The sequence below is a fragment of the Pocillopora verrucosa genome, chromosome 5, assembly GCF_036669915.1.
Source record: "Pocillopora verrucosa isolate sample1 chromosome 5, ASM3666991v2, whole genome shotgun sequence".
NCBI lineage: Eukaryota > Metazoa > Cnidaria > Anthozoa > Scleractinia > Pocilloporidae > Pocillopora > Pocillopora verrucosa.
The window spans coordinates 27,577,888-27,597,136 of NC_089316.1; the positions used below are offsets into that span (position 1 = coordinate 27,577,888).

The window sequence follows — 19,249 nt, forward strand, 5'->3', positions numbered from 1 at the left end:
AAAGAACAAAAACGACGCACTGATTGGTGCGAGATACATAACCTAATGCGGCGATCTGATCGGTGCGAGTAACATATCACTCTATACGCTAACATTGAGTTATTACCACAAAACACCTTTGTTTTTTTGTCGTCTTTTTTTTTCCTCCGCCACAAAATGGAAAAATAAGTCTGCAATGCGTGTGTGTGGCTTACGAAATTGAGCTGCTCTTTAGTGTCTGGTGTCTCATTGGGTTCTTATTAGAAGAGCTAATATCTGATTACCATTAGATAGTTTTCAATATTGATCCTGTTCATCAATAACACAAGATAACTAGCATACAAAAGTCCTGAAATGTTCATTCTGAAGATGAGAGTTATTGGCCAAACTTTGTTATGGAGGTCTCATTTTGACAACAAAGGTTGCACACGTAACCCAAGGATTTTAGGAACTGAAAAAACATCAGTATAACCTCCCATAGTGGTCTGATAAATTCAGTCATGATTGTGTTTACGTAACGAAGTGGAATTGACTTCTGAAGTTTGTAGGTTGATTGTCTTTTCCAAGGCAAGTGATGTGAAATGAACCTTAGGAAAGAATTTAATATGAATGTTTTTCACATTTTGTGTACCCATACACAAAGATAAAACTTTGCAGAAGGGCAGGGACATTTGGGAAATGATGTAATCTACAATAGAGGCCACTGGGAGCTTGATTTGGTTTGAATGTATGACTAATTTTGGACAATACATACGTGTAAAGTAACACAATGCTAAGTGTAGGTTTCTTTTGTCCATTAGGGCATGAAGTTCAACTTTCAGTTGGTTGAGAGCAAAACGTTCACCATAATTATTGTATTTAGGTTTTGTGGGACTGTATTTTCAATAAAGAACACAGAAAAATTTAGTTCAGGTAGGTAGATATGATGTTGTGAATGGAAGAGTCTAGGGAAAAAAGATCGGTGCATTACAAGATCAGAACACAAGCTATATTTTAATGAATCATAAGTTGAGTTTAGTACTCTGAAGTAACGTTGCTAATAATTTTTAACCCAATGAGATTTACAATTTGACCTGGAGGTTTTATTTAACAGAAAGTTCAATAGAGATAGAGTGTCACCATAATAGATTTCAGGAACAGTAATTAGAGACAACTTAAACACAGCAGAGTTCAATATACAGGCAAGTGCATGATGGTATCATATGATTTAAACTACCAGATGCTTTCAAGTTTTCTTATTATTGAAATTGTAATTTCATGCCAGCGAGTCTACCAAATTCAAGTTATGTGGAGAAATGAATAGGTGAACTTGACGTCATCATGCAAATGGTCAACTTAACATCATCATGCAAAGTGCTAATCTACCATACAAAAAGGTCCTAAACAAACATGGTAAGCAACTGAACTTTATGTATCACTTTGTGTTAGAGCCCACAAGAGGACTTGTGAGACTTGCTTCACTCTCATTTAAGCCAGAACAAGATTGAACTTCTGGTACCAATCAAAATTCAGTGTGCCATCAAAATTTGTCCTTCGGCTGAATTCTTACTCAGGAATGCAATTTTGTTAGTGTTTATCAATATACATAAAAGTATGCAAGCTTTTGTTTATTTTTGTCAGCTACTGCATGTATCAATCAGAACAACCTACTTTTTGTAAATCTGATTGGTTTCTAATGTGATCTACTGTTGCTGAGCCTAGTTTATATTATTTTGTACATGAGTTATTACTTTTTCACTAATGATAAATGAAAAAGGCACCTAGCTATTTTCAGTCAATCAAAAAAATTGTAGTTTTTCATGTATATCAGTATTGTGATGAATTCACCAACCAAACAAGTAACTGAAAAGGAGTTGTAGTCTACCAAATAAAGGCCTAATACACATGTATTGCTACCAAGTATAGATACTAATGCTTATCTGAACCATTATGAAGAGAATCTAGAAGACTGATAGGCTTGAAGGAAGTCATGAAATGTTAAGGTCTGAATAATTCTGGCCATAACTTGGAAAACATAACACTAATCAAATTTCAGTTAACATTAAAGCAATAGGCTCCTATTCATATTTTAATAAAAGCGAAACCACTTTGTCACTGAGTTTCAATGGATTACTCCCCAAAGTTTGGAATCAATCGCAATAGACATTTAGCACCATGTTAATGATAAACCGCAGTTTCAGGTTAGGCGTTTGACGTTTGTGACTTTTATTGGTTTAGCTATGTAAACATGAGAGTATAATTTCATTTAAAGAGGCCGTCGAATTGAATTTCCAGACAACAGCAGTGTTTCATTTTCTTATAGCAACAAAAAAGTCCTATTTTCACTCACTGGCTAGAGATTGTTTATTCTATTCGTATTGAATGACATGTAATGCCATGGGTGGCTGGGTATTCTGCAGTTTAACCAAAATTTTATCTTAGCATGTACTTAAAAGACCTGTTAAGTAATTTTCTTACCAAGCATGTGGTATAAACAGAAATTCAGGATGAAAAACGTTCCGGTAAATAGTTGCTTTCTGAAGCTTTGAAGCTCAGGTAACTTAGCCAAGCATAGACTGGAACCCATATTCGACGATAGTAAACCACGTGACAAGCGCTCTGTTTACCGTGACAAATCCAGCCAGGAATAATTATTTTCGATCATGACATAGCGTGGTTTACACTTCGTGCAATAGTACCCAGAGGTCATTGGGCCCTCAACACCATGACAACTTACTGTGATCCAATGAGGGTGAGGGTATTCACATGCTGATCACGTGTGTTATCTTGCTGGTGATTGACAATGTCATGCACGGACAGGGCCGGGCCACATGACGAACCACGAGATTTTTACTTGTTCGCGGCCAGTCCACACTAAAAGGTGTTATTGGTGGTATTTTTGGAACGGATTGAGTAGTGAAAGCTTCAAAGCCATAAAAGCCTTATATGCCTTGAAAGCCATGAAAGCCTTGTATGCCTTGTGTGCCAAGTATACCAATGTCTTTGTCGAAAAACGTACTCTTATTGAAAAAAGAAAAATCTGAAATCTGAAAACAAACTGCATATTCCCTATGTAATCAATTGAACAACTCTATTACCGTGAGACTGAAGAACAAAACTTTAAAGGATGTAAATTGCTTGTGAAGAAAGACTTCATGTTGGATTCACTTGATGCCAAGGAACGTAACTACGATAACAATACGAATGGTATTGATTTCACGATCAGAAAGGTGAAACTTATGTTTGTTTTCATTGCAGTTGCATGGATATTCTTTTTTAATAAATACATGATCCAAAATCCTGTGTTTTTTGTGTATAATGTTATTATGTTATCTATTGTTTACGCAACTGTCTTGTGGGCTAATTTCTTCGTAAAGTTGTTGATGTCTTCAGCAAAAGCTGTCGTGAATAGCTTCGATGAATGTAACGTATTTGAGAGAGTTGCTCAGTCATCTGTTATTGTATATGATAATAAGCTTAATAATAGCAACGATGAAGTATTTTCAATAAATACAGTCTGTAACTGTAGATCTCGATACGACAAATTTGTTTATTTAAATCGCCCTCGTACGCATGCTACTCGTGTTCGTGATCGTGAGCCCAGCAGAATACCAAAGAAAAGAATTACACGTATTTTGAACAAATCCAAGAAAGTAGGACGTTTACTTTGAACCTAAATCAGAAAAAGAATACCGAAGTCTTCCCGAATGCATCTTTTTACAAATAAAGCTCGTGAAAAAATATATGCACATGGAGTCAGATGTGAGAATAAAGGAACAACGAAATATCCCTCTTCTGCAGTCAGGAGAAAACATCGAAAGTCTAACAAATACAGGATACGGAAAACGCTAAACCAATATACGCTTGTAAAAAAAAGTCCAAAGTTAAAGCAGTCGAATGCATGGAGGTCTAATTCAGTACCAAATGTTTATAAAAATCTGAATTAGAGGGTATATCATTTTAATTCCAATCTGTCTGGGGATAAAGAAACAAACCCTGGTCCTGTTATTAATTCCCTAAAACAACTCAAGCTCTTTACAATCAAGACAATGTGGCAATGTTTGGGTTAAATGCTAGTACACATTGTGTAGCCATGTTACTTGCTTCCCTCATATATAACAAGAGGAATGGTATCGTATCCTCAATGGACTTGGTTATATATTATCATGAACATTGGTAATGAATTGTATTCTGGTCTATCCAGGCAATCCTATTTACTCTCAACAGAAGTATCTGAAATGATAATAGTGTTTAATATGAATTATCAGTTTCAATGTAATCCAAGCTATACTGGTACTATACATTGTACTTGTGAAGTACAAGATTTCAATTATTGTATGTCGTTTGCTAATGCTATGCAGGCTTTACCAGGACAAAATTATAAGTCCTTTCTTTTAACAACCCCTAGTACTAGGGTAGGTTTTTACTGTAGTGAAGGTAAGTTTAAGATATTGATTCTGAAGGTAGAGATTTATGGTATGCTCCATACTCAAGGAACTTGTGTACTGTTAGAAGTTAACACCTTAAATGAGCTGATAAACTATTTTCAAGGTCTTTATCAAAATCCAAATGTTTTATTTGAATTCAAAGGTGTACCTATTAATGAAAAACAATGTGATATGACAGATATTTCTGATCAACAGTTGTCAGCTGTCCCCTTGAAGCAAATCATGCAGATGCTGAAATTAGAACAATTCATATTCCCTTGTTATGCTGTTGTGCCACATCTTTTTGTAGCATTTGTTTTTCCATCATCAAATATTGTGGGTATTGGAATTCACAGACTTTAGATAGAATCACTGACCATGCAAACAAGCTTTACAGAGAAAAACTCTATGGCGATAACCATCGACTGACTATCAAAAATTTCCCAAAGACACTTCAAATATATCATACAGATATTAATATTGCCTTTAATTTGGAGAAACAAGGAATACTATGCTGTACATCTCCTGGTAGCAAATTATTGCTTCAGAAGTTAATCACAGATAATACTAAAGATAATACTGGATTTTGAATGTGGATTTCAAATTATTGCTTCAGCTGTATTTTTCAGCATAATAATATGAAAACAAAATGAAAAAGTTTTAAGTACTATTTATAAGATTCAGTTCTAATGGCACACTTGATATATTTGAAAAAATTGAATGACAGTTTTTCTTATTCAGTCATTAGTGGATATTGTTAAAAAACAACTCCAGAGTTAAGATGTAGAATGTTGTATTAAATTTATATGTTGTTCAACCAATTTGTCAAATGCTGGAAGACAAAAGGTAATGGCAAAAAGTAAGTCTCATAGTCAGAAAGAACTACATGCGAAAAGGAAAAAAAGACAGCTATGCACAAATGGAACCTGCCATGAAAAAACAAGTTTTATCTAATAAAGCAATATGATACAAGTCACTGGATCCTGCAGAAAAAGAAAAGCTTTTATCTCGCAGAGCTAGATCCCAAAGAAAAGGAAGAGCTTTTGTTCAAATCAGCAGATTAATATAAATCACTGGCTATGCAGAAAAACAAAATCTTTTGTGTAACGGAGCAACTTGGTATAAATCACTGGATACTGCGCAAAAACAAAAGAGAGCAGAATGGTTTAACTCGCTCATTTCTGCACAAAAACAAAAAACAGCAGAATAGTATAGTTCATTGAATCCTGAAGAAAAAGAAAAACATTTTTCTGGCAGAGTAGAATGATATAAAACCCTGGATCCAGATAAGATTATATCACAAGTCCAAGCTAATAAGGAAGCCTGTAGAAACTCAGTTCAACATGATTGAGATAATAAGATCACAGCTTTTCAAAGGTTGATATTTTATGCGCTCTGTTTGTAACAGAATACTATACAGAAAAACTTTTACCCAGTTAAAAAAACAAATGTAGAACACTCAGCAAGAACTGTTTACTGAGTTGTATACCCATGATTCCTTTCCGTCTTGGAATCACCTATCATCTATCGCCTGATGACAACCTTTTTTGAAATAGGTGTATGCCCTTGGCCAGACTTGAGCTCACTATTTCAGTATACTAGTCCGACACCCATAGTAGCACTACACTTGACCCCAAGGATCTAGTACCATCCAGGTATCCCAGTTACCCTGCTCACAGGGTCTATTTTTTTAAAAAAAATAACTCAAAAATTAAGTAAACCATGGAGATGCTGTTTTCTTTATTCAGGCATATCAAGATATCTTCAATCTCTTGATCTCGGAATGAAATGCCCACGAGTTGTTGTGCTCTCTATTTTAATCAAGGGTCGGATAAATTATACTAAAATATTTGAGCATTATACTTTTGAGCGTCACCCTTGAAAACACCATGGCATTAAGCTTACTTGTTTCCATCACGCTCAGTTCAGTAATTCGTAATAACAGCTTAGCTTTTAAGAGCTCCTCAACCCCGCCCACCATTCCTATCACTAACAGGTAAAACTTGTTGAGAGTAAAAGGCTTAGTTCAGATCAGAACATTCGAATTCCTAAAGTTCAAACAGGAAAAGCGGGATCACTTTTGACTTTACTCAGGCTAAAGAATTTATCTCTTGTTGAACTGTAAAATCAGGGGATTTTTTCATAAGTTTAGACATTATGCTGGCATTATGTTCGATGCTCTAACTATAGTATCATGCCCCAAATTACACCGGCATAATTTATCTAACCCCACTCGAATCGTTGGTTTTGCTCCTCATAACATCTATTCGTCTCCCTAACGTTAAGATTGTTACGTTGAATTTTTCAGTGTAATGAAACGTTGTATTGTAAGTTGGAAGAGGCATTCCCATAGAAAGTCAGTGGGCGACCCTCGCTGTAGCGAGATCGTGTACGGTTATGGCGGAAAAAGCCACAGGGCCATTTAAAACGCAGGGTGGTAAGGAGAAATTTCCAGTGGGGGTGGGGGGAAGGAGGAGGAGAGAAAATCGTAAATTATCAACTTAACTGATTTTTGGGGAAAGAGGAGGGAAGAGAATCTTATATTATCACCTTCACTGATTTTGGAGCGCTTGTAAATTAGTTGTATTTCTTTTTTTTGTTTGTTAGTTGACTTTGAGAGGTATAACATATATAACATGTATGTAGGCCACCATTGGTAAATACTGACTGGTCCCTCACTTTATCATTCACAGACAGCGAAGATGAAGAAGAAGAAGAAAAAAAAGAAGAAGAAGGAGAGAAAGAAGAAGAAAAAGAAGGAGAAGAAGAAGAAGAGAAAGACGAGGAAAAAGAAGAAGAAATAGAAGAGGAGAAAGAAGAAGAGAAAGAAGAAGAAAAAGAGGAAGAGGAAAAAGAAGAAAAAGAAGAACAACAACCACAAGGAGAAGAAGGAAATGAAGATCTTGGTTCTTTTAATGTCAGTGACTTTGTTGACAAAGGGGATGACGGAGTTCGTGAAACAGTTGAGAAGAATGTTGACAAGGAGTTGGGTTTTTCATCTGCTGTCGACAAGAACGAGCAAGAAGGGCTGAAGAAGGACGAAGAAGACCCAGGAGAATTTGAACGAAAATCAGAACAACTGAAAGAGGAATTCATTTTTTTGAAACCAGTTATTATCAATACAGTTCTCCGTCAAGATTACGTGAAAGGAAATCTGGAAAGAGTACGTCAAAAGCTACATAAGTTTCAAGATACGAAGAATCCCGCGGACGTTTTTAAAAATCCAGCTGAAAGAAGGCCATTGATTACGAAACCTAAAGGAAAATTTGAAGATCCTCTAACACACGGCCCTATTAAGCAAGCTTGGGTGGCAGGGGACAAATCTTCCGGAGGCCCTGAACACGAAAGTAATAGAGGGAAGAAAAATAGAAGTAGGCCAAGAGAAAAAAATCAAACCCAAGGGCAACATGGCGATGCAGAACGACAAGATGAGCGAAGAAATGGTTGTGATAGCGATAAATCGGATCAAAATGAGAGGAACCAAGCTTGTCGAGGCCACAACTCAAGGCAAAGAGGCAACTCAAGAGCAGAACAGGAAAGGGGACCCAGAGGTGGGTTTTACCAGGATCCAAACAACACCCAAGTGCATCGAGATGGTCACTTTTATACCCCTCAAGGACAGTGGTTTGATCATCAAAACGCCTTTCCGTCGCAGAGAGGACGTGAAAACCAACGAGGACAAAGAGGTTGCTTTCGCCAGGACCCAACTGCTGGAAATCGAGATTGTTCGCTTAATGGATCTCAAGAATGGCACTTTGGCGATAAAGGCAATTCTCAGCCTCAAATGGGACGTGGAGGTCAAGGCGGTCGAGGACCTCCACCAAAACCAAAACCAAAACCGAAGCGAAAGGGTAGGGGACACGCTGGGGGACGGGGTGGAAATTTTCAAGAGAAACATCAAATTCCGGGAGATTTTCAGGGGAGCAATCAATTTTCAGATGCTAAAGATGACTCTCAGTTTATGCAAATACAACCGAACCGACAAAATGGAAGAGGAGGAGGTTCTCATGAAAATCAGGTGCATCCAACATCCTTGAAGGAGCTTGTCAGCAATAAAACCCCCAGTTCTTTCGATAAATCGGATGCAGGGAAGTTCAGACAAGGTGAAACCAACAAAAGCAGACTGGGAGACCGCGGTAGGCCACAGAACCGACTTGGTAACAGAGATGCTGGTCAAACTGGGATAAGACGAGCACAGAGCATGCCCAGTATGGCAGAAGAGGAACCTGCTGATCAGTCTCAATTTGAAAGAAATAAAATATTCATTCAAGGGCTGGGTGAAAAAACCTCACGGGAAGGACTGGTGAACTTTATCAAGGCAAAGAGTGGTAAGGAAGAGGTTAAGGACGTACAGATACTGAAGAATGGAAAAGCCTTAGTCACCATGGCTGATGAAATCAAAGGTACGTACCTTTCAACTGAATTTGGAGATTTAGCAGGAATTTCTCTATTCTATGTCTACGATCTGTTCGTGAGTTATCAGGGATGAAAGTTCACGCCAGCTCAGTTTCATCCTCTCAGTTTTACGCGGTGAATTTACCTTCAAATTATGTGACACTAACTTTTCATTGATTAGAATTGTTGTATGCTTAACTAGTACGTGAAGAATTAAGATGCCTTATTTTAGGTGATCCAACGTATTTAGACGTTTCGATTTTCTTCTCCAAACTATTAAAATAATACAGATCAAAGTAAACAATCCTGTATTATCACCTTCACTGACTTTTGGGGCGCTTGCAATTAGCTGTATTTCCTTTTTTTTGTTAGTTGACTTTGAGAGGTATAACATGTATCTCAAGGCCACCATTGATAAATACTGGCTGGTCCCTCACTTTTTCATTCACAGACGGCAACGATGAAGAAGAAGAAAAAAAAGAAGACGAAGAAGAAGAAGAAGAAGAGGAAGAAAGAAAGGACGAGGAAGAAAAAGACGAAAAAAAAGAAGAAGAAGAAAAAAAAGGAGAGAAAGGAGAAGAAGAAGAAGAAGAAGAAAAAGACGAGGAAAAAAAAGAGGAAAAAGAAGAGAAAAAAATAAAAGAGGAGAAAAAAGAAGAGAAAACAGGAGAAGAAGGAGAGGAAAAAGAAGAAGAAGAAAAACAACAACAACAACAACAACAACAAGGAGAAGAAGGAAATAAAGATCGTGGTTTTTTTAATGTCATTGACTTTGTTGACAAAGGGGATGACGGAGTTCGTGAAACAGTTGAGAAGAATGTTGACAAGGAGTTGGGTTTTTCATCTGCTGTCAACAAGAACGAGCAAGAAGGGCTGGAGACGGACGAAGAAGACCCAGGAGAATTTGAACAAAAATCAAAACAACTGCAAGAGGTATTCAGTTGTTTGCCACTAGTTCTTATCACGACAGTTCTCCGTCAAGATGACGTGAGAGGAAATATGGAAAGAGCACGTCAAAACCTACAAAAGTTTCGAGATACGGAGAATCCTGCGGACGTTTTTAAAAATCCAGCTGAAAGAAGGCCATTGATTACGAAACCTAAAGGAAAATTTGAAGATCCTCTAACTCACGGCCCTATTAAGCAAGCTCGGGTGGCAGGGGACAAATCTTCCGGAGGCCCTGAACACGAAAGTAATAGAGGGAAGAAAAATAGAAGTAGGCCAAGAGAAAAAAATCAAACGCAAGGGCAACATGGCGATGCAGAACGACAAGATGAGCGAAGAAATGGTTGTGATAGCGATAAATCGGATCAAAATGAGAGGAACCAAGCTTGTCGAGGCCACAACTCAAGGCAAAGAGGCAACTCAAGAGCAGAACAGGAAAGGGGACCCAGAGGTGGGTTTTACCAGGATCCAAACAACACCCAAGTGCATAGAGATGATCACTTTTATACCCCTCAAGGACAGTGGTTTGATCATCAAAACGCCTTTCCGTCGCAGAGAGGACGTGGAAACCAACGAGGACAAAGAGGTTGCTTTCGTCAGGTACCAATTGCAGGAAATCAAGATTATTTGCTTTATGAATCTCAGGAACGGCACTTTGGCGATGAAGGCAATTCTCAGCCTCAAATGGGACGTGGAGGTCAAGGCGGTCGAGGACCTCCACCAAAACCAAAACCAAAACCGAAGCGAAAGGGTAGGGGACACGGTGGGGGACGGGGTGGAAAAACCATCCAACAAGTCCCGGTTTGCAAAAGCACCCTTTTCACTGGCTTTTCAGACATTACCCATGATTTTATTGAACTGTACTTTGAGAGTCGTCAAAATGGTGGGGGTCCTGTGGAGAAGGTTCACCATGTTCCTAAAAGTAGTCAAGCTGTGGTTGTGTTTCAAGATGCAAAAGGTTTGTAGGTCACTGATCTCTAAAATATAAGTATAGTGTAATTCCCTCAGGCACGAATAATCGACATCTGATCCTCCAACATACGTAGCAAATATTGATTGCCCCGATTTAAGACTTGAGCTTCACATTAGACTTAAGGAGGGATGAATTAGTATTTAGATCGTGAATTGATCGATTGTTTGATTGATTGATTGATTGATTGATTGATCTACTACGCCCCAACAACCCCATCGTCCTTACTCTGTGCGTATCTCTCAAATTAAAATGTCGTGAAGTGTTGTGAAACGACAAACACCTAGTTGCTTTAATCAATAGATATGGAAAGAGTGTTAACCAGACATGAAGAGAAACCTTATGAGATTCAACAAACCCAGCTGTCAAATAGAGCTTACCGAGAGTTTCTAGAAGACGAAGACGTTGATGGAGCGGAGGATTCCGGTGACTTAGGAGCTACTGCAACCGCGGCCAGTGAATCTCGAGTGAGCCAGAAACGTGATGCCAAAGCACAACAGCTGTACATAGCTGTAGATCCCGATGTTATGGAATACGTCACGTCTACAGGATTCCAAGCTGAACTGAACAATTCGCTGGCTGGAAAGAAGAGCGAAATCACCTGGAAACCCAACAGCAAAATGGCTGTAATAGTGTACCGTGGGGAAGATGACAGTCATTCATGGCAATCTGAATGTATTGACCAAGTACAAAATTATCTCGGCAAGTTTGCGAAGTGCGATGTGCAGGTCAACAAGGATTTCTGGGAAGCCGTTGTAGCAAAAGTTCCCAGCATTCGCATCTGCTTAGGAGTTGATCCCCCGCTGATCAAGACTATTCCTGACTCAAATATTGCTAGGATCGTTTCATTAGGAACAAACGTGAAAAATAACGAGGATAAGGTGAAGTCAAAGTTGGAAGAAATATACCGCGAGGAGACCAGAAAAACTTACCTGAAGAAGAAAATTCCAAATGTTCCTAAGGAGCGCCTAATTTTGCTGAAGAAGATAAAATTTGCCGAGAAACTCCAAGAAAAGAACAAGGAGCTGGAGATCAAGATTAATACTGAAGGTGAAGAAATATATTTCGAAGGTCCCCAGCCACAATTCACTGAGGCAACCATGAAGTTCTACAAACAAATGGCTGACATGGTTGAGAAGAAACTAACTTTATCCGTCAGCATCCTGAAGATTTTAAACTCAGATGAGGGGCTTCAGACTGTCAAATGTGAGTTGGAAAGAAACAACTTGGAAGCAGTGTTCGTTATTGAGAAAGACGCCACCATAGTGGGATCATCAGCAGCGCATGCAAACAACGCGGCGGGGCTCGTGAACAAGTTGACGGTGAAAGAGAAAGTTCAAGTGGACGAGAAAAGCAAGCATTTATTGAAGTCATCTGAATGGCTGAGGTTGTGTTGCGAGATGAACCAAACGGCTGTCCGTGTCCGGAGGGACAACTGGAACGATACATACGTAGATGGGTTTCGTGATGACGTGACCGAAGTGATAAAGAAGTTAAATACCTTTCTTGACAACAATTGCATCAGGGAGGGAAGGTTTGTGTGCACGTCTGATATTATGCGAAGGTATCTTCTTGAGCTACGTCAAGAAGATCTACGCACCATAGAGAATCAACTAAGAGATTTTGTAGTGAGTATTAAAAAGGGAAAAGACAATGATGATTTTGTCATTTCTGGAAACAGAGATGGTTTGAAACGTGTAGGAAAGAAGCTCGATGCTCTGATGGATTCCACTGAGTTGAAAACCTTTGAAGTGAAACAGCCAGGCCTTCGAAAATACTTTGACAGTGGAAAAGGAGATCAGCTGGTGAAAATGGTGGAAAAACAACAAGACTGTGCCATAAAAGTCCAGAAAAGTTTAGGTCGAGGAGGAAAGGAAGAGGAGCTGTGCGTCGAATCTGTTTTTGAAGCCTCTACTACTTCAGGCGACGGTGAAGATGATGCGGAGGATGACCACGCTACCACTACTGGAACTGACTCGTCTACCCTGGTAATAGCCCAAAGGTACAGAGTGTCGTGGAAACCTGGAAACATAGCGGAAGAGAAGGTAAGATCGACTCACTTATTTCTTCACACCAGCAGAATATTTTACGAAAATACCTTAGAGGATCTTGTTGGCACATATATGGATTTTAAAGGAAGATGTTTTTCGTCTTGTCACGAGCGTGTGACAAAGAAAAAAAATCTGAGTCGCCATGAGGAATCGAACCTCAGACCTTTGGATTCCGCGCTCCGATGCTCTACCACTGAGCCACATTACGAAGTTCATATAACACGCGTCCTGCATACTGCTAGGATCAGCAATGTCGATAGCGTAATGTTTGTAGATGGAAACAAGAGAGATGGTAGTTTTTGAGCTCCGTAAAGAAATGAAGAAAAATGTTTTTCGTCTTGCCACGAGCATGGGACAAGACGAAAAAAATGTTTCTTTATTTCTTCACCGAGCTCAAAAACTTACCATTCCTCTTATATGGATTTTAGTTCTTCACTTAGCTCTCATCTGCTCATAGAGTGTGGTTACATTATGTAACGCCTCTCTAATTAGGAGTGCCAAGTCTGATAACGATTACAGTCAACCATATTGAAGAAGTTCATGAAGCACTGACAATATTTTTTTGGTTGTGTCTTCCAGGCTGACGTACTTGTCAGTTCTCTAGGAGCATGCCATATAGCAATCATTAACGCCGGTGGCCCCAAGTCCAAAATCCCCAACGTTGGTGACATTACTGTCTCAGGTGGTTTTTCCACGGTCAGTCACGTGATTCTCGCTAACTGTTGTAAGTGGAACAACGGTGAAGGGGAACCGGTAAGAAACAATGAAAATACATTGAAGAGTACTTATTGTTTAGATTTGATTAAAGCCTAAACGATGTCGGATGCCCGACTGGCGAATCCTATCCATTCTCTTGTAGCATACAGCAACTGAAGACTGTTCAGGCTCGATTTGATGTTATTTCCGATGTAGGTTATCGTCAAACATTCCGTCATGTCAGACATGGTTTGATGCTACTCTGGTTTAAAGATTTAATGAATGTAACCGAGAAGTTACAATTCATAGACCCAATATTTCGACATTCCTGTCTAAGCCTTCATCAGGGGTGATCTAAACGCTGCAACCAGAGGTCCCTTTATACGTTCACCAATTAGCTACCTTTTTTCTAACGAGGTGTAAATGGGCGTCAGGAAGTAGGCCGCCATCATCACGATTTAGAGAAGCGTGGACGGAGTTAATATGCCAGGCTTCCAAACAAAGGCGCTGGTGGTAACGCCGATTAGTAATGATAATTTTAGACTTATCCCCCTGAATTGTAGGGTTGGTTAGGCATGTGTGCTCCGATAAAGCTAAATTTTCTTTTTTATAAAAGAAAACCGCTTTTTGATGCTCTTTCAAACGTGTACCAAACTGACGTTTGGTCCGTTCGATACTCGTTATCACAGTCATTGCAAGGAATAGAATAAATAGCGTCGGTTCGTTGTTCTTTCGTAACAGGACCATTCTCTTCGGGAATGATCAATCGTATATGTAACGACACAATTATTTCATAAAGTAACTTTCAATTTCTGGTATCATTCGAAAATCTTAATCAGAAATTTTGTAGAGTTGGTGAGAGCAAAGATCTTGCTAGAAAAAAACAAAATGAGATGTGAAATTTTTACTACCAAGAAAATTTAATTAGGACTAAAGGTAATTTCCGTGAAGTTATAATTCAAACATCCTCGATCCTGATCCTGATCCTGATGTTCTCTGGTGTGAACATCCTGCATGGCGCCCTCTCAATATCCTCTGAAAAATGTTAACAAAATTCAAGTTTCAGATAACTTTGATCCCCGGAAAACAAATTCCAAGAAAACTAAAAATAGCTCGAAGGGGAGTCAGTTTTTTAACCTTTTTAAGGTCACTCTTTAAGGTTTTTCTCCTCCCTTTATCAATCCATTATCAACCGGAAAGGCGACGGGAAGAAGGAAAATATACCAATAAGGGGATATTGCATGACTTAACGCTAAATTTTAAGTTCCAAACTCAAAAGAAATGTACAGAAGACAGTGTGGAGAATTGCTATTGAGATCACATAGGAACGAAAAGATTTTCAACAACTTCTATTTCATCTTTTGTAGACGCTAAGGGCCATCGTTCAAAAGTGTCTGCAAACAGGCCAAACGCTTAGAGCGAACTCCATTGCATTTCCTGTCATTGGGACTGGAAACCTGCGCTTCCCACGCGATGCAGCCTCGAGAATCATGTTGGATGAAACAGTCAATTTCTGCAAAACCAACCTTGCTTCTAATTTACGGGACATCCGATTTGTCGTGTTTAACCAAGATCAAGCATTAATTACCGCCTTCAAACAAGAGATGGACAAACTACAGCCCAAGCAAACTAGCCTCCCTGCCATCACGACTTTAACTAAAGGAATACGTTCCTTCTTTGGATGGAAGAAAATAGTGGGGACATTGGGTGTAAGCATTGAAGTCTTGCAGGGCGACTTGTGCCAGGAAACTACGGATGCCATAGTGAATATAACAAGTAAAGACTTGAATATGGACAGTGCTGGAAAGTTGAGCCAGACGGTGAAACAGCTAGCCGGGCCACAGGTTGAGACTGAGTTGAAGCAGTTCGGACAGCAATCAGGTGGAACCGCATTGATCACCAGCAGTGGAAATCTCCCTACGCAGAAAATTATTCACTTAATTCCAGACACCAATAATAAAGACCACCTCCAGCAGTGTGTTGAAAGATGTCTTCGGCTGGCAGAGACGCATAGTCTTAGATCCATTTCGATTCCCGCAGTTGGTACTGGTGCATTCCATGTTTCTGCAGTGGACTCGGCCGGCTTGATATTTAAGGCCCTTACAAACTTTAGTGGAAGCTTCCGTAGTGTCCGCAAGGTCAGGATCGTAATCTTCGAGTCTCCAATGCTGTCGGCATTTCAGCAAGAACATCAGAGGCATTCGTTTTCTCCACCAGTAGGTGTGGCTCAGCGCATAACCTTAACTAGCCCGTTCAGTATCGAGGTGATAAATGGTGATTTGACGCAGGAGAACAGCACTGATGCTATCATGAATATCAACAGCACGGACATGAACATGAATAATGCCGGAGACCTAAGCAAAGCCATAGCAAGACGTAGTGGTCGACTTGTGCAACAAGAATGCAACAAATTGGGAAAGCAGCCTCCTGGAACAGCGAAAATGACCAGCGGAGGTAATTTACGAGTGCCTCATATTATTCACATAATTCCAGGCTCCTCAGATAAGTACCATCTCCAGCAATGTTTGGAGGAGGGTCTTCGCGTTGCGGATGCCAATAATCTTCAAGCAATCTCAATTCCGTGTGTTGGCACAGGAGGATACGGCTTGACCGCAGCGGAATCAGCCCAACTGACGTTCAAAGCACTAAACGCATTCGTTGCCCGCTGTAAAAATATTAAAAAAGTAAGAGTGGTCGTGCTCCAGGCCCCTATGATGCAGGAGTTTCTACAAGAGCAGAAAAAACAACTGGTGCGAGGTATTGAAGAAGACAGTGACTCAGAGGATGCAGTAGTTAAGCAAACCCGAAGACGCGGACGTAGGCAGGCACCAGGCCAAAGTAATGAACATTCTGTAATAATTTCTGTGATCGGCAAAGACAAGGTGAGCGTGAGAAAAGCCGTGGAATCTTTGAAGAAAGGTTTCTCTGACGCCTGTACAACGGAAAAAGTCGAAAATGAAACGGTCAGTCAGCTTTCCGATAAGCAGAAAGATATCCTGAGAAAAAAGGCTAAAGACCGTGACGTCAAACTTGAAATTGAGGATGACGTTGATCGCATTGTCGTTCGTGGTGGACCAACCGAAGTTTCTGGAATAGTCGGGGAGATCTGGAAAGAGATCAATGAGAGGACGAAGAAGAAGCAGGAGGAGGAACAAGCGAAGTTGGTTTTAAAGAACATAGAGTGGAGCTATGAAATACAAGGCATACAAATGGCGTTTGCTCCGAAAGCAAATGCCAAGATTGAGTTGGCCCACAGCAAAGACGAGCACACAGTGCAAGTTTCTCTAAGAGGAGACAAGTTTGTTATCGACTTGAAGAGAAACTCTGGACGTGGACAAACATTTGGTGAACAAATAACACTGACAAGAAAGGTGAAGGGTGCTGATGAAGGTTAGTTGCTATGCATTTCTTTTGAAGAGGATGTTTCGATAAGCTTTAAGAAAGGACTGCGAGCTATTTCATGTCCCAGACGACGTTTAAGGTAATAAACATTTAATACAGGAAGGGGATATTCAGAAAAGCTGTCCTTAAATGTCTCCACTGAGCTTTCTTGATAATCTTGAATGTGTCTTACCTTGAATATGTTCTTGGATGTTGAAATTTAACTTCAATCGATGATTTTTCATTTCAACATTCTAATGTTTTGGTCCTTTCTGTAGGAATTGCTCTGCCAAAGCACTGGACACCAATGCCCAGCCATGACTCCACTGTACATAAAGTACCGCTGCACCCAAGCTCCCCTGAGTATCAAGATGTGGTACGTAAGTTTCAAGCTACAGTCGGTGCGTTAAATATTCAGAGGATTGAACGCGTACAGAATCCTCATCTGTATCAGTCTTACCTGGTACGAAAACAGAAAATGGATAAAGATACTGGAAGAAATAGTGAAAGACAGCTGTTTCATGGGACTGATGCTAAAAATATCAACCATATCAACACACAAGGATTCAACAGGAGCTTCTGTGGGGCTCATGGTAAGTCAGTTAAATTTTAAATAGAGGAGAAGTTTTCTCGTCTAGCTACGGGGTGGGATTAAGGAAAAATTTCAAGTACTTGTGAGGAATCGAAACTCAGATCTTCAGATTTCATTTTTCAACGCTATACTATTGAGCTTCAGACTCTATGATGAGCAGGGTTTTCACATGGTTAATATGTGGCACGCCTTCTACATCCTGCAAGGATCATTCATTTCGAAAGCTTCGTGTGTTAAAAAAGATCATTGAAGCAATATTTTAGTGCGATTGCTCTTAACTATAAAAGCCTAATGATGTTTTGGCCACAATTCTATTCATATATTTGTCTACCTATCCTACCAAGTCACCCAGACGTTGCATGAGCTCAGGCCAAATCACTCTTTGGAGCCAAAAATTGGTAATAATAGCTGTAATAATAGAAGAATAATACAGTTGCCTCTCTCCTAACAAATAACTTCACTGAATGTATGATTTTGTTGATATTTTTCTCTACATTGAGCATTCTTTTTTTTTTTTTTTTTCAGGCACGGCTTATGGACGTGGTGTTTATTTTGCTAGAGACGCTCAATACTCTGTTGGATACGCTGGGGGTGGTGGTTATGGAGGGCGCCACATGTATCTTGCCAAGGTTCTCGTAGGGCAGTATTGTGTTGGAAATCCTTCAATGAAGGTGCCTCCACCAAAAAACCCATCAAAACCTGAAATTCTTTACGATTCTGTGGTAAATAATCAATCAAGCCCCAGCATCTTTGTTGTTTTCTTTGATAATCAGTGTTACCCTGAATACCTTATAACCTTTTGAAGACCACATGAACCTTTTACTTAGAAAACAGCAGAGTTAAAGGCCGAAAAAGCTTGAAATGCTTTATAGTTCAACTTAGTTTATCAGCTATATGAATTGCAGAAAATCGTTCTCCTTCACAGTGTAGGGAACATCATATAAATGTTGGTTATAGTTTCTCGATAGCTTTCTTTACTCAAAGCTTATTCTTTATCCTATAAGTTGAATGATTATATCCTTGGAGCTAGAGGGTCCTTGTAATGCCAAACAGTAAAATCCAGCTGAACGCTTTTTTATCTCAACAGTGGAGTTACCACTAGCCTACAGGCTACAGTTGTCATTTTTTCACGTTTCTCGGGCGAGCGTAGGGAAACGCGAGACGTGCGCGGGGACCACGACATAGTCGTGTTCCTCGCCCCACGCGTTCACCTCGCGCTAGCCCCGTTTTCTCTCTTGGAAAAGAAAAGAGTTCTGCTGTTCTCAAAACGGTATTTTCCTTTTTATCGCCAGACAGACAAACAATATTTTGTTACATCAATTTTCTACCAAAAATAAAACTGGCGAAAGTAGAGAATTTCGAAAAATATGCGTACCTTTTTGAGAAATGACAGTGACGTCGCTAAGATGACATTTGATTTATGCTGTAAAAGATTTACTGAAAAGAAGCTTAAAGAAGCATTTATTATTTAGTTGGCAGCCAAAAGCTCGGTCAGAAAGTGTGGCATAGTATTACCCACGGGTTTCACGAACAGGTTTATTTACTGAAATAAAATATGGAAAGAAAAATTAACGTGTTAGTTTTTTTTTCGTCTTCAACTAGTGGTTCTGTAGCAATATCCTACGTTTTTCGGTATGAACGAGTGAGGGAGAGGAAGTCCTACCAGCAGATAAGAACACTCAGACAAGAAACTCCCTATCAAAATTTCTATAATCGCAGTGTAAGTCTTCTGAGTAGAGTAATCCTTGCTTTTGTAGAGAGACCGTGCGACCATGAGTGTTGCGTGACAAGCAAGCGGCATCACTTGTCACGAATATTTTCGCGCCAAAACTGA

The 19,249-nt window shown here is 39.6% G+C and overlaps 1 protein-coding gene across 1 annotated transcript in view; it reads left to right on the forward strand.

The window, feature by feature from the left end:
- LOC131796265 (protein mono-ADP-ribosyltransferase PARP14-like) overlaps positions 1-18,957 on the forward strand; it is a 26,645-nt gene extending 7,688 nt beyond the window's left edge. Inside the window, exons 3-9 of the mRNA XM_066166990.1 lie at positions 7,079-8,788; positions 9,232-10,683; positions 10,999-12,740; positions 13,326-13,499; positions 14,810-16,832; positions 17,102-17,416; positions 17,941-18,957. Of these exons, the coding sequence (XP_066023087.1) occupies positions 7,079-8,788; positions 9,232-10,683; positions 10,999-12,740; positions 13,326-13,499; positions 14,810-16,832; positions 17,102-17,416; positions 17,941-18,218 (7,694 nt within the window). The 3' untranslated portion in view covers positions 18,219-18,957. The remainder of the gene's footprint in view (positions 1-7,078; positions 8,789-9,231; positions 10,684-10,998; positions 12,741-13,325; positions 13,500-14,809; positions 16,833-17,101; positions 17,417-17,940) is intronic.
- The last annotated feature ends 292 nt before the right edge of the window (positions 18,958-19,249 follow it).